Raw genomic sequence first — 13,367 nt, forward strand, 5'->3', positions numbered from 1 at the left:
TGGTTTACACAAGAGGCCGCTAATGTGGTGCCCAGGAGGTCTTCCTTGGTGCCTGAGAAGCCTATGAGCCCCTACCTCCCATTTACTGTCCCCTTGGCCATGAGATGGTGAGGGTTGTTACCTCTTCTTCCTTGAAGAGGGCTGAATGAGGAACTTGTATATTTCCACTTCCTCTTTCATCTCTATGAGCTTTCCAAGGTTCAGGTCACTTCTAAAGTGTGCATATAGGTACTTTCTTTCTCGTCTGTATGTGATTAGGAGGGCTGGCACCCCCAACACTTGCTCAGAAATCCAAATGTACCCACGGGTATAAAAAATATTGGCAACCTTGGATTAGCACAGTGTTCATGAACTTAGCCTCATAGGGATGGCACTTTCCCCTCCTCTCTTTTTTTCCAGTGTAGCTGGAAGGAGGACACTGGAAACCTTTATTTAGCTTTTCTTTCAGCTCAGCATACTGTTGCATCTGAATTTGGGGTTGTGGTTTAACAAATAATTAGTTTCAGCAAGCCAGCTTCATAACCCAGAAGCACATGCACTAATAACAAAATAAGGGTGAACGGAATATGGGGTGTTGGAAAGGCTTTGGTACGAAGGGGAAATAGAGATTGGGATATATAAGGAGATAGAAAAATTGCGTTATCTGTTGGGGTTATAGTGGGGAAATGTGGTGAGACTAGTGAGAACTAAGTGGGGATATGAAAGAGTCAGGTGGAAGAGTGAGGTGTCATTTGATGTGTGATAATTTCATTCTTCACAGCTAGTTTAGATTGAAAAGATCCCTCCAATTCCTTATGTAAAAAATTAAAAAGAAATCATCTGCTCACCCTAGTGCTTGAAAAGCAGGAATGGATCTAGCCCAGTGCATGGAAAGAAAAAGTAAGCGGGATGCTGACTCACAAATGTAATGCACATTCAGATACTCTGGCATTGGGCTTGGCATGGTTAACTGCAAGAGAACAGAAATGTACATGTATAAAAGCCCATTTTCATAAATTCTTTTAAAAATCATTAATAGATGCATTCTGGATACAGAACATGTTCAGAGCCTTTTGTTATGGAACCATAAATATACCATATGCCTTTATATTTTATAGTGTTAATTCTTTAAACATTCAAACTCTGTAACAGTTTAATCCAGCTTTCTTAATATAAAGTCTGCCCCATTAAAATGAAAGCTCAAATGAAGCCACACTTTGTATTCAGAAAGGATCAGTTTGAATTTAAAACAGGATCTGCAATACAGTTAGGGATAACACTTCAAGACTGTGAATATAGAATAACTCAGGTACAATGCATAAAACTATTAGCAATTTGAAAAGTTTGAAATTTACAAATATATTAATTTTACAGATGTGTGGCATTTGGCACATAGTCACAAAACTCTTCCCTTTTATAGTCAAGTAATGTGTCCTGCTCTCAAATTTTACGAAGCTGGAGAACCTTTTCAGTCAAAAGACTTCAGTAGATGCCAGAAAGCATGTATTTAATTTACCACTGGGGTTTAAGGGGTAACCATTGCTCCCTCCTTTATAAATTGTAACATGGGCATCAGCTGAAGAGATTCCAATGAAATAGTTAACTCTCAAGGAAAACAGACAGCATGGGAAGAGAAGATGATGTTCACTGACTTATTTTTGCTTGTTAAAAGTCGCAGTAGTTTTTTTTAGTGCTTCTTGGCATATTCACCCAAATAAATTAAGGGAACACACACACCTTAAATGTCACATGAGTATCTGTAAGGAGGGGTCCTTCAACTTCAATGATTGGCGTAGACTGATCCCTACTGATTACATGAATGTTCCCACCACCTGTGGGATCCATCCCATCTGCCAGATTCTGAGCTGTTGCTCCATCTGTGGTGTTAAGTGCTTTAGCCAAAGTATCAAATGCTCTGCAAATAAGAATAAGTCTATTAAAACACAATGTCACTTATACTTCTGTAGACAGATACATATCATATGTATCAAAAGTGAATTAATTATCTGTCCTGCTTAACGTGTCATACATGGTGAGCCAAACTAGTTACCAGGGCTGTGCAAATGTGTGGGTTCCCAAAGAGAAACTTGCAGCTGCATTGCTCCATCCTGGTCTTTTTTTTTTAACTCTTTTGCGGTGCTGAGCTGAACCAAAGGTTGGCTTAGTTTGTTGTCTGAACGTACACTCATGGTTAAGCTGTTTCCTCACTACTGAAGAACTATAGTCAAGATTTATTCAGGTAACACAGTAAGCCAAAGGTTGGCTTAGCTCAGTGCAGCAATAAAAAAGCCCAGGAAGGAGCAAAGGAGCTGCAAGCTCCTCTTCAGGAGCCCACATAAGAAGAGCCAGCTGGATCAGGCCAAATGACCCATCTAGTGGCCAAGTGCCTCTGGGAAAGAAGGATTCAAGCACAAGAGCATCATCCCTCCCTGTTTCTTCCAGCAACTGGTTTTCAGAAGCACTGCTGCCTCCAACTGTGGAGGCCAAATATAGCTTTCACGGATAGTGGCCATTGAAAATCCCTCTCCTCCTTTGTCTAATCCATTTTTTACAGCCACATAGGTTGGTGGTCATCACTGCCTCCAGGGGAGCAAGTTCCAGAGTTGAACTATGTGCTGCATGAAGAAGTACTGTATATTCCTGCGTATAAGACTACTTTTTAACCCAGGAAAATATTCTCAAAAGTCGGGGGTCGTCTTATATGCTGGGTCGTATTTCTTATACAGCAAGTATATCCCAAACTCTCTATTTTAACTGGAAAAGTTGGGGGTCGTCTTATACGCCCAAATATACGGTACTTCTTTTAACTGTTCTGAATCTTCCAACGTTCAGCTTCATAGGATCCCCACAAGGTTCAAGTGTGCCCTTTTCTGAACCTTTTCCAATTTCACAATACGCGTTTTTGAGGTGAGTCAACTAGAACAGTACACAGTATTTCAACTGAGGTCACACCACAGATTTGTATAATGGCATTACGGTGTCAGTTTTATTTTTGGCGTGGTCCTGGTAACCCATAGTTTGGCTTACTGTGACATGCTAACCAGGCTGAGTACGTATCCTTTCGTTACCAAACTGGCAAAAGGGAGGTATAAGAACTCCAAGGGCTGAATTCCCCACCCCCACTTTCCAAGCAATCCAATGAAGACTGAACATTGTCACTGAATGAAATGAAACGAAGTGGCTGGAACTCTGAATAGAAGCATTCCACACAGAGTTTTTGTTCTAGGTCACACTTGTATCATTACAAACGTAAAGAGAGCCTCTGTAGTAGAATCCCATGACTAGAAAACAGCAAATTAGAAATAGTTTAATAGAAAATCCCTTCACTGTCATAGTATCTTCACAGTAGCATTCTGTTATCTTGCTATTCATAACCCATTCCCTGAAATGCTAAACAGAGTAATTAAAGTTATGCAGGTTGATGACAGAATCTAAATATAGAACTCAACAGTAATGCTTTAATATAAGGCAATGCCTTATTATCCATAGCCTGGCATGCTGCTGCTTTAGTTTATTCAGTTAACTAACTACATATAATGGACTGGGAGATGAGTCAAGTTTTTAATATGAAGTACCTACCGAGTGATCTCACTTGCAGATTGGTCTTCTTGTGGAATTTCAGAAGTGTCTCCATTATTAAGTGACTCGTTGAGACTAGCAAGTGAAGTTACAACATTTGCTAGTGTCCCCAAGGCACCTTGGCTTGTCTCAGCCTACACAAGAAAAAAGAGAGATATATATTAGTAAAGAATACGTGTTAAGTAAACTTATTTATTAAAAGCATTATACCACTTTCCTAACATGGCAATGGAGAGGAAATGAATTTAAAACTACATTGAAAAATAAAAAATAAACAAAATATAAATTGGCCAGTTGATTGAGCCAAGTCTTTTTTCTTCATTGCTCTACCCCACACAATCATCCTTCAATAGTTGTACTGAGTTGTGCTCCTTGTGAGGAATGATATATTCATATATATATCTGCATAGAAAGCACGTTACTGAAGCAACAAAATATGGACTGTACAGTGAAATCTACGGAAGATACCTTGGAATCTGTAGCCAGAAGCACTGTACCATCTTCTCTTATTAGCGGCTGCTGAATATTCACAAGCATCCCTGAATCAAGAAGGCCAGCTGATCTGTTCAAGAAAGGGAAGCATGAGTAATAATCTATAATTAAGGAACCACACCATTTCCCTTTCAGACAATCAAAAGTATCAAAAATAGTGCCATGCCTTTCAGTTTTGATAGATTTCTCTATCAAAATATCTTCAAGTTTGAAAGCAGGGTGGTTAATCGATGGCACTCCAAATATTGTAAGAAGCCAATTCCTGTCAGCCCCAGCCAGGGATAACTGGAGTTGTCATGCAACAACATCTTGAGGGCCACAAGTTAGCCACCTCTGATTTAAAATGTGAATATTGGCTATTCTCATATAGACAGGTAAACACTTTAGGACTTGGACCCAGATATCCTGTAAGCAGAACTCCACTGAGAGAACTTCTGCTGGGAAGGAGCAGAAGAACGATTTTTACCAATTCATCCTCTACCCTGTATCCCCCCCCCAATGTGGACTAGAATTTTAGGGGATCTTTCTGGAACAAGGTGAGTGGCTACTTGGGAGGGAGACTGTGGAAGGAAGAGGAAATTCAGTAAAAATCACTTCCCCACTTGCTCCAGCAAGAGCTTTTGCTGGATCACAAGGCCAGAGATGAGCACATGGCAAGTCTTGGAATGTCTCAGGGAGGTTACAATATCAGAGCCTCATTTCAGCCTTAACAGTACGAATCCTTTGAGGCAAGGTTCTGTCATACATTAAGCTGTATTGTGTCCTTTATAATAAGAATAAGAATAAGAAGCTATATTTTCTTATTACATCATGACTTAAGATAAGATAAGATATCTTTATTGTCATTGTCCCCTTGCGGGAACAACGAAATTACTCAGTTGCTACATCCACTCAGATAAAGCATTCTGCATAATCCAAAATTTAAAAACCTACTGTAATTAAAAACAGTAAATATAATACAAATAACAAGTAAAATAAGATGACTTCAAAGTCCAGGCTTTCCATTTAAGGCCAAAATCGCTCTAGAGAAGAAACTGTTCCTGAGACGGCTCGTTCTTGCCTGCATAGTTCTATATCTCCGTCCCGATGGCAGGAGCTGAAACAAATGGTGACCAGGGTGCGTTGGATCTCTTGATATGTCTAGTGCTTTTCTATGGCACCTGGTGGTATAGATTTGTTCTAAGGTGGAGTGTGGGCAGCCAATAATTATCTCTGCTGTTTTAATAATTCTACACAGCCCTGCTCTGTCCTGAGAAGTACAGCTTCCGTACCACACACATAAACCGTACGTGAGCAAGCTCTGTATGGCACAGTGATAGAAGGCAAGCAGCAGCTTTTGTGGAAGGTGGTTTTTCCTTAAAATTCTCAAAAAATACAGTCTCTGCTGCGCCTTCTTCACAAGCCCCCTTGTATTAACACTCCAGGACAGATCCTCCTGTAACTCAATGCCTAGAAATCGAAACGTTGTTAGCCTCTCCACACAAATTCCGTCAATCAAAAGTGGCTGGACCTCGTTCTTCTGTCTCCTAAAGTCCACCACAAGCTCCTTTGTTTTCTTTGTATTTATGAGCAAGTTATTGACTCTGCACCACTCTGTCAGCCGCTCCACCTCATCTCTATAGTCCATTTCACCCTCCTTATCAGAGATGAGCCCGATCACGGTTGTGTCATCTGCAAATTTGACAACCCTATTTCCAAGGTGGGCAGCGACACAATCATAGGTATAAAGAGTATAAAGGAGCGGACTAAGCAAACATCCTTGCGGTGTTCCTGTGTTAGTCCTAAGCATGTAAGACAGGTAGTATCCAAGTAAGTATGGAAAGTTCCATACTGATACATTATAACAGCATTTGAACTCACAAGAAAGAATAATCTCAAAACTAGGGACTAATTAGAAACCAATTGAGTCACGTTTTAAACGCTATCTTCTAGTTCTGTGACTTTGAAAGAGCTCAGAATTACATATACCTCAGCAAGATTCATTTGTCACATACCTAGCCCCATCTTTATCTGCTACAAAAGTTGGGGTTGCTATTAGAGGACTTCTCAAGTCCTTTCTGATATAGATTTTTTCTGTTGAAGCAGCACAGTTCGTTGGCTTCTCACGCTGCACATCAAACGGCTTCCTTTCACTCTGTACAGCTAAATCACATAAAGATATAGAGCTTTAACAGTAAATAATTCATTCAAAGACACATGTAAATTCTTAAAGCAGGACTTTAGCTTGCGTACAGTCTTAGCTCAATTTGGTTCAGTGAAAGTGAATGCTTTGCACCAGTTCCAGTTCTACCCAATAGTTCAATCTCAGAAATGTGGAAATGTGGTCTAAACCACCAAGCCTCTTGAGCTTGCTGATAGGAAGGTTGGCGGTTCGAATCTGTGCAAAAGGGTGAATTCCTGTTGCTCTGCCCCAGCTAGCAGTTCTGCCAACCTAGCAGTTCAAAAGCACGCCAGTGCAAGCAGATAAATAGGTACCACTGTGGTGGGAAGGTAAACGGCATTTCTGTGCGCTCTGGCACTATGAATCAAACCTAAACCAGGACTGGATACCTGCAGACATGGCAGCATTATTAAGCATAATAGCTACCTACAAAGCAGCTTCTATTCAGTTAAAAGTTACCTCATTGCTTCTATCATCGTTTAACTTTCATGCCCATCCTAGATGTTACTCATCACTGTCAAGTCATGCTGTCTTTCTTAGTAGTGTCCCAATGTTCTGCCTAGTTGTACTGTCAGGGTATTGGATCTCATGCCCTGTGGCTGTTTTCTTATTATCATACTGCCATTTTTCAAGGTATCTGACCTTTAGATAAACCTTTCACTATGAATAGCACCTTAGCTATTTTTGTAATGCTGTGATTGGAATATTATCAAACCTCAACTACTGCTGCTACATGGTTGAAGTAAAAAACAACAACAAACCCATTATGTCATTTAATGCTTATTTCTAACATTCACAATGCAAATGATCCAAAAACTAGGAGTTAGAATGTAAAACATTAAAGAAATTTTGATTTTGGATAATGAAAAATTATAAAAAGGAACAATAGAAATTGATTTTAACCACAAGCCTCTAAACTATACTTGACAGAACAGGCTGTTTGTCTATGCATATCTATCACTTGATAGACAAAGAACCACTCTGTGTATTTTAAACTCACATTCCATTTTCATTCCCATCTCAAGGCATTTTTTTAGCCGACAAAACTGGCAGCGATTCCGATGGTGTTTATTGATGATACAGTCCTGGTTGCTACGGCAACTATAGGTCAGATTTTTCCTCACACTCCTTTTAAAGAAGCCTTTGCATCCTTCACAACTGATAGCACCATAGTGACGACCTAAAAAAAACCAGAAATAAAGAATATACAACTAATGTGACAGGAAGATGGATTTTAGAACTATCTTTATAATATGCAGGGTACTTTGTTCAGATGTTGCTGAGGTTTGCTTTTCAGTTTTTTCACATTTTTAATATGCATTGTATTCCAATCAGAAGAAAACCCTCAAGTATTTGCCTGCATTTTCAGATTTCACACACAAACAAAAAGTCTCATGCTATTCTGTTAGTTAGACTGGGTTGTATTTTGTGCTTAAGCCCATCAGTGATGTACTAGTACGATTCTAAAAAGGTTACTCATAGCCTTTATTTAATTTAGAATATTTCTTATCCAGCTTTTCAGCCTGAAGGCAGACCAACTAACAGCATTCAAAACACAATAAAACAAGGTTTAAAAGTATAAAACACAGAACAGTTAAATATATGCCAGTGTAGGGCCAGCTTATCATGGGCAAATGAAACACATCAGACTCAGTACCAAGTGGATCAGAGCACCACAACTATAAGCCCAATCTCCTTGCCAGAGTGGAAGACTTGAAAAGGGGCCTCTGAGGATGATCGTAACATTGAGGCAGATTCACGTGGGAGAAACAGCTCCTTAAAGTAGCCTGGGGCCCCACATTTGAGGCATTTATAGTTAATAAGCTGTGGGTTTCTTGTAAGCAAAAAGTCTTGACCATATAACAGATCAGGGCTTTAAGATTGGCATGATGCATTTGTCTGCCTTCCAGTCAACAATTTAGCCATTGAATTTTGTGCAGGAGTGGCTGACATGGCAGGTGGGGGCCATAGCGCCCCTTGATAGCAGCAAACCTAAAGGGTGGGACAGAGTGGTGGTCAGGTTGGGGCTGCACAGGTGCACTGATATACCCAAGCAGTCTTGACCTTGCCACTGACCTGTCTAGGTAAAGAGCAGTGATGCTGCTGTTGGCCAAGTGCCTGCACAGCACCACCTCACCATGTTGGCCGTTCCTGATTTTGTGTCAAAATTAGGAGTCATTATGTTAACCATTAGTATACCTGAAGGAGTATTAATGGTTAACCATTAACACAAATTAACCATTAGTATACCTGAAGGAGCGTCTCCACCCCCATCGTTCTGCTTGCACACTGAGGTCCAGCCTTCTGGTGGTTCCCTCACTGTGAGAAGGCAAGTTGCAGGGAACCAGGCAGAGGGCCTTCTCGGTGGTGGCGCCTGCCCTGTGGAACGCCTTCCCATCAGATGTCAAAGAAAAAAACAGCCACCAGATTTTTAGAAGACATCTGAAGGCAGCCCTGTTTAGGGAGGCTTTTAATGTTTAATAGATTATTTTATTTCATTTTTCTGTTGTAAGCCGCCCAGAGTGGCTGGGGAAACCCAGCCAGATGGGCGGGGTATAAATAATAAATTATTATTATTATTATTATTAAGAGAAAAGTTCTCTTGGGGGATAATGCTGTTTGGCATAAGTTTTTGGTGCTATTTCCTCAAACAATGTCCCTCCTATGATTGTTAGGCAGCAATGAGTTGACTAAAGCAAGGTGGACAGCTGAAGTGGCATTAATGCTGAATTCTGCATTAAAAAAATGAAAACTTAGCCCTATGCAAGATTTTGAATTTATGTATCTACCCACAGATATTTAGAAAGCAGAAAATGCTAACTATGCTTTCATTCAGCTCAGGAAACAAGAATGGCCTTATTATTGTGTTTCTGTTGCTAACTGGTGTACATAGGAGCATCAAAATACTAGAATTTAAAGTTAAAGTAGTTGAGCAGACTATAATTGCAATATAGTCTTACACTGGCTTACCCTGATGGTGATAAATACTGAGGGTTGATTTGGATTGTAAGCTTGAGTTTTGCTTGCATAAAGATCAAGATGTATTACAGCTCTTAGGGGTTGATATTAAACTTCCATCTGTTGTGAAACTGCTATGCCAGGCACACCCAAACATGGCCAGGCAATTCATGTCATCAATCAGAAGCTTCCTCAACACAACCTATGACATGTGGCAGCTTATTCTTCTCCAAGCCCTCAGAATATTGCTACTTACTCTCAGGAGGAAATGGAATAGAACTACACTCTGCTGGGCAATATCTAGCTTGAGCTGTTTTGCCAGAACAATGTTCTAGAATCAAATTCATCTGTTTAACAATCCACAAGTGCCATTTTTTGATATCAGTGAGCACAGTCAATTTCTTGCACCACATCTAATAATTATCCTACAGAACATACCTGATGCCTTGTCTCCACAGACAACACAATATTCTACTACTTGGGGTCGCTGGACATCAGTTTTAGCCAACAAACGTTCCACAGAGGCAGAGTCGGTCACAATCTAAAATGAAATATTAAGAACGCTTACAGTACCACTCTCCATCTCAAATTAAATGAAAAAAGAGCTGCATACATATTTTAAACATACTGTACCGGTAGTTGTATCAGAAGAAGTCCCATTCAAGTTAACATAGAAGAAAAGTGAAAGTAACGACAGGATTTTAGGTACTTTGGAAAGAGGGAAAGTATGGAGACTCTGGAAAAGGAGATGTTCCATGCAGAAGTAGCAGCAGTGTGTAAGTAACAAAAATACAGAAAGGTTGAGATTTAAAAAATAATGAAATGGGCAAATATGAATACAGTGAGAAAAAAGGGGGAAAGGATACAGAGGTGTAGGTGTGGTTTGAAGACAACGTGAAAAACCTTATATTGGATTAACAACAGGCCAATGGAAAGAGAAAAATCACATTAGTGGCAGCTCCACAACTAAATGTTTTCTGGCTGGCATCATATGGCAGGCTTGCTCCATACATTCCTAATCAAGCCAAAAGTCTTGCAGACTAGCATTCCCTTGAGGCAATATTCTGGAGGCAATTTTTATAATTCAGTTCTTTATCTTATTGCCATCTCCTTCTGGAGAGCTGCTGAATTGGTGTTTGGAGTCAGTGATGGACTGCCTAGCCTGAAATTAAATCTGGACAAGGCAGAGGTACTATCCGCCCGTAGGCCTACTAGTATAGGGATAAAATATCAGTCTATTATGGCCAGGATGCACTCCTCTGAAGATCAGGCTTGTAGCCTACCGGTAGGAGTACTTCCGGATCTGGTCTTGTTACAATATGTTCAAGTGGCCTGCAGTACTTTTGTGTGCAGCTTCAGCTGGTGTGCCAGCTGTGCCCATTACTGGTGCAGTCAGACCTACCATTGGTCCAACATGCATTAGTCGCATATTGACCGGACTACCGTAACATACTCTATGTGGAGCTACCCTTGAAAAATTCAATTCAATTCAATTGGTCCTGAATGCTGCCAATAAAATATTCACGGCTGCCCCTTCATTTCTGAGTGCAATTCAAGGTGCCAGTTTTCCTTAAAGCTCTAAACAGTTTAGAATCAAACTGCCTGAAACACCCACTCTCCCCATGTGAATTAGCCTATCCTTTAAGACCAGCTGTTCTGTGACAATGTACAAGAGGTTTCTCTGTGGCAGCACCTGGAACTCCCTGCCCCAAAATAACATTCCATTTGCATTCTGCCGTATTTTGAAGGTCGTTTCAAACCTTTGACTTGCTTGTTACTTAATTTAATTTATTTATTGTTCTGGCTCTCATTGCTCTTGTTCTCTCAAGCTGTTTTTTGTCTTAGTTTTTTTGGTAACTTGTTTTACTTATGGTTTGTTTTATTATTGTGTTTGTTTTTATATTTTGTTAGCCACTTTGAGTGAAGAAGCAGGATATACAGTGGTACCTCGACTTATGAATGACTCGACAACCAAATTTTTCGACTTCCAAATGGGGCAAATGGCCGCACACTTACGAATTTCTCGACATACAAACGGAAACCGTGGCGGTTTTAGATAGGGGTTTTTCGACTTACGAATTTTTAGATGGGGTTGCTTCGACTTATGAATTTTTCCGTTTCCAATGCATCCCTATGGGAAATCGCGTTTCCAATGGCGCTTTTCAACTCATGAATTTTTCGACCTACGAAGGTGCCTTCGGAACAGATTAAATTCGTAAGTCGAGGCACCGCTGTAAATTATTGTATAATTAAGTACGGTAAATAACCCTGTGAGGAGCTGATCAGTAGCCACCTCAACTGTGGTAGCGCTTACATTTTTTTCAGATAAAACAAGCAATCCTTCAACAGTAAATCATTTTAGATGAATCAGATTGTAACAAGACATGTTATAACTGATCATTAAGCATATCCATTGAATCAGTATATATAACAATCCAGGAAAAACTATATACCTTCTGCCTCATATAACACATAAATCATTCTCAGAGACAATTCTTTTTGTTTGTTTAGAATTCATATTTATTTATTGTGGTAAATATGATTACTTTTGTTTCACTTTTAGATCTTATACTCACTGCATATATCATCCCATGAAACAAAGATTTTATTTTTAATAAGCTATGTAATGTTTCCTTTGCTTAATGGCTGACACATATACCCTTATTTAATTGCTGTGTTTACCTGTATTCTGCCTGGCACAATGTTATCTGTGGTGGTAAAGATAAGTTGCTTGGTATTGGAAGCCTCAGGTGCAGCCAATATCACTTTCCCTGTTCCTGTTCCGTCTGGACTAGCCAATATAAACTGCTGCTTTGGGGAGACTGATGAGTCCACTGCTGTTACTATTTGGATTTTCTGCCCTGTTTGCTGATCTGTGACAATCTATAACAAAAATGGAAATATTTTATAATGTGAGATTTAACAATTTAGTAGAATCATATTTCATAACTTCATAAAATGATGTTGTTTTCCCTCCATTGCTAGGTTATATGCGCAGTTAAGCCACAAAAGGGTATAGAAGTAAAAAACGTTTATGTACATGATATGTATGTGACAACTCAGAATGCAAATTAGTATGGAATATGAATTGGCTACATCCAATTGGTGCATTTGCACAAGTGCAAAGGCTTCTGATCCAGTGAGAAGTGGATCAGTAGAAGAGACTATTTTTGTATGTTTTCTCTCCCCACTACAGCCCACAATTCCTCCTGAAAATTTGTTTTGAAGGGTTCCCAAACCCTCCAAAACAGTTTTTTTGGGGGGGGGGCGGTGTGTGTGTGTGTGTGTGTGCTGGACTGCAATAGAGAGGAGGAAACTGGCCTCCCCATCTCCATTAGCAGATGCCTCCTTTGGAACAACTGGAGAAGGACCAACTGGATTCCACCCAATGCACACACCATCCACAGGGCACAAATAAGCAAGAATAATTTATGTGGCAAGATGTAAACATAAAATACAGTTCCAATAATGAAACAAAATCTGGCAATTTTAATAACTATTAGTAATAATACTGTCTTCTCACTAAGGATGAAACTGAACACATAGAAGAAGAAAGATCTAGGACCAAGAGACCTGGATCGCAAGAAAGCTGCTGCAGTGGTCTGCAACACCTGTGCCATGCTTGTCTTCCTGCCTGAGAATGTGCAAAACTACACCTGCACCAAGAAAACTCACACCTGCAGAGATACTGTAACTCACACTTGAGTTACTGGACAAGATGAAGAATTTCTTGATAGAGCAGAGTGGACCATCCTGGAACAGTAATAGGTGAGGGGTGCCCCTAGGAAGGGAGAAGAATGTCCAATGCATAAGACGAACCACTGGAGGAACAGGACATACAGAAGCAGGGCTGTCATGAGCCATGCTCTATCACTGGAGCTGCAAAATTGATTACGTGCCCCCATCTAGGACACTGGTTTTGGACCAGAGGAGCAAGGACAGCAGTTGCAGACCTCAGTACTTGAGGTGGCTACATAAGGTACAATGTACAGAAGAATTCCTGTCACTCCCCAGATGAGGAAGAGATGTGTAATGGTGACTCCTTACTGAAGGGGACTGAGGCAGTAGTGTGCGGAGCCAACAGGAGGTGTGCTGTCTTTCAGATGCAAAGATTCAAGATGCAACAGACACGTCTTATAAAGCCTACTGACCTCAACCCCTTCCTGATGATTCATGTGGGTACAAACAATACTGCTAG

The 13,367-nt window shown here is 40.2% G+C and overlaps 1 protein-coding gene across 8 annotated transcripts in view; it reads right to left on the reverse strand.

Moving 5' to 3' along the window:
- NR2C2 (nuclear receptor subfamily 2 group C member 2) overlaps positions 1–13,367 on the reverse strand; it is a 44,647-nt gene that overhangs the window by 14,319 nt on the left and 16,961 nt on the right. For 6 of the 8 annotated variants that reach the window (XM_035106529.2, XM_035106526.2, XM_035106528.2 and 3 more), the window contains 8 exons: positions 11,852–12,052; positions 9,608–9,710; positions 7,212–7,391; positions 6,045–6,192; positions 4,027–4,120; positions 3,559–3,692; positions 1,717–1,894; positions 828–949 (listed from right to left, as the gene is read on the reverse strand). In XM_035106529.2, coding sequence (XP_034962420.1) covers positions 828–949; positions 1,717–1,894; positions 3,559–3,692; positions 4,027–4,120; positions 6,045–6,192; positions 7,212–7,391; positions 9,608–9,710; positions 11,852–12,052 — 1,160 coding nt within the window. The remainder of the gene's footprint in view (positions 1–827; positions 950–1,716; positions 1,895–3,558; positions 3,693–4,026; positions 4,121–6,044; positions 6,193–7,211; positions 7,392–9,607; positions 9,711–11,851; positions 12,053–13,367) is intronic. The other 2 variants (XM_060271387.1, XM_060271386.1) reach the window with 1 other exon arrangement.

Source organism: Zootoca vivipara, chromosome 2, assembly GCF_963506605.1.
Source record: "Zootoca vivipara chromosome 2, rZooViv1.1, whole genome shotgun sequence".
Classification (NCBI taxonomy): Eukaryota; Metazoa; Chordata; class Lepidosauria; order Squamata; family Lacertidae; genus Zootoca; species Zootoca vivipara.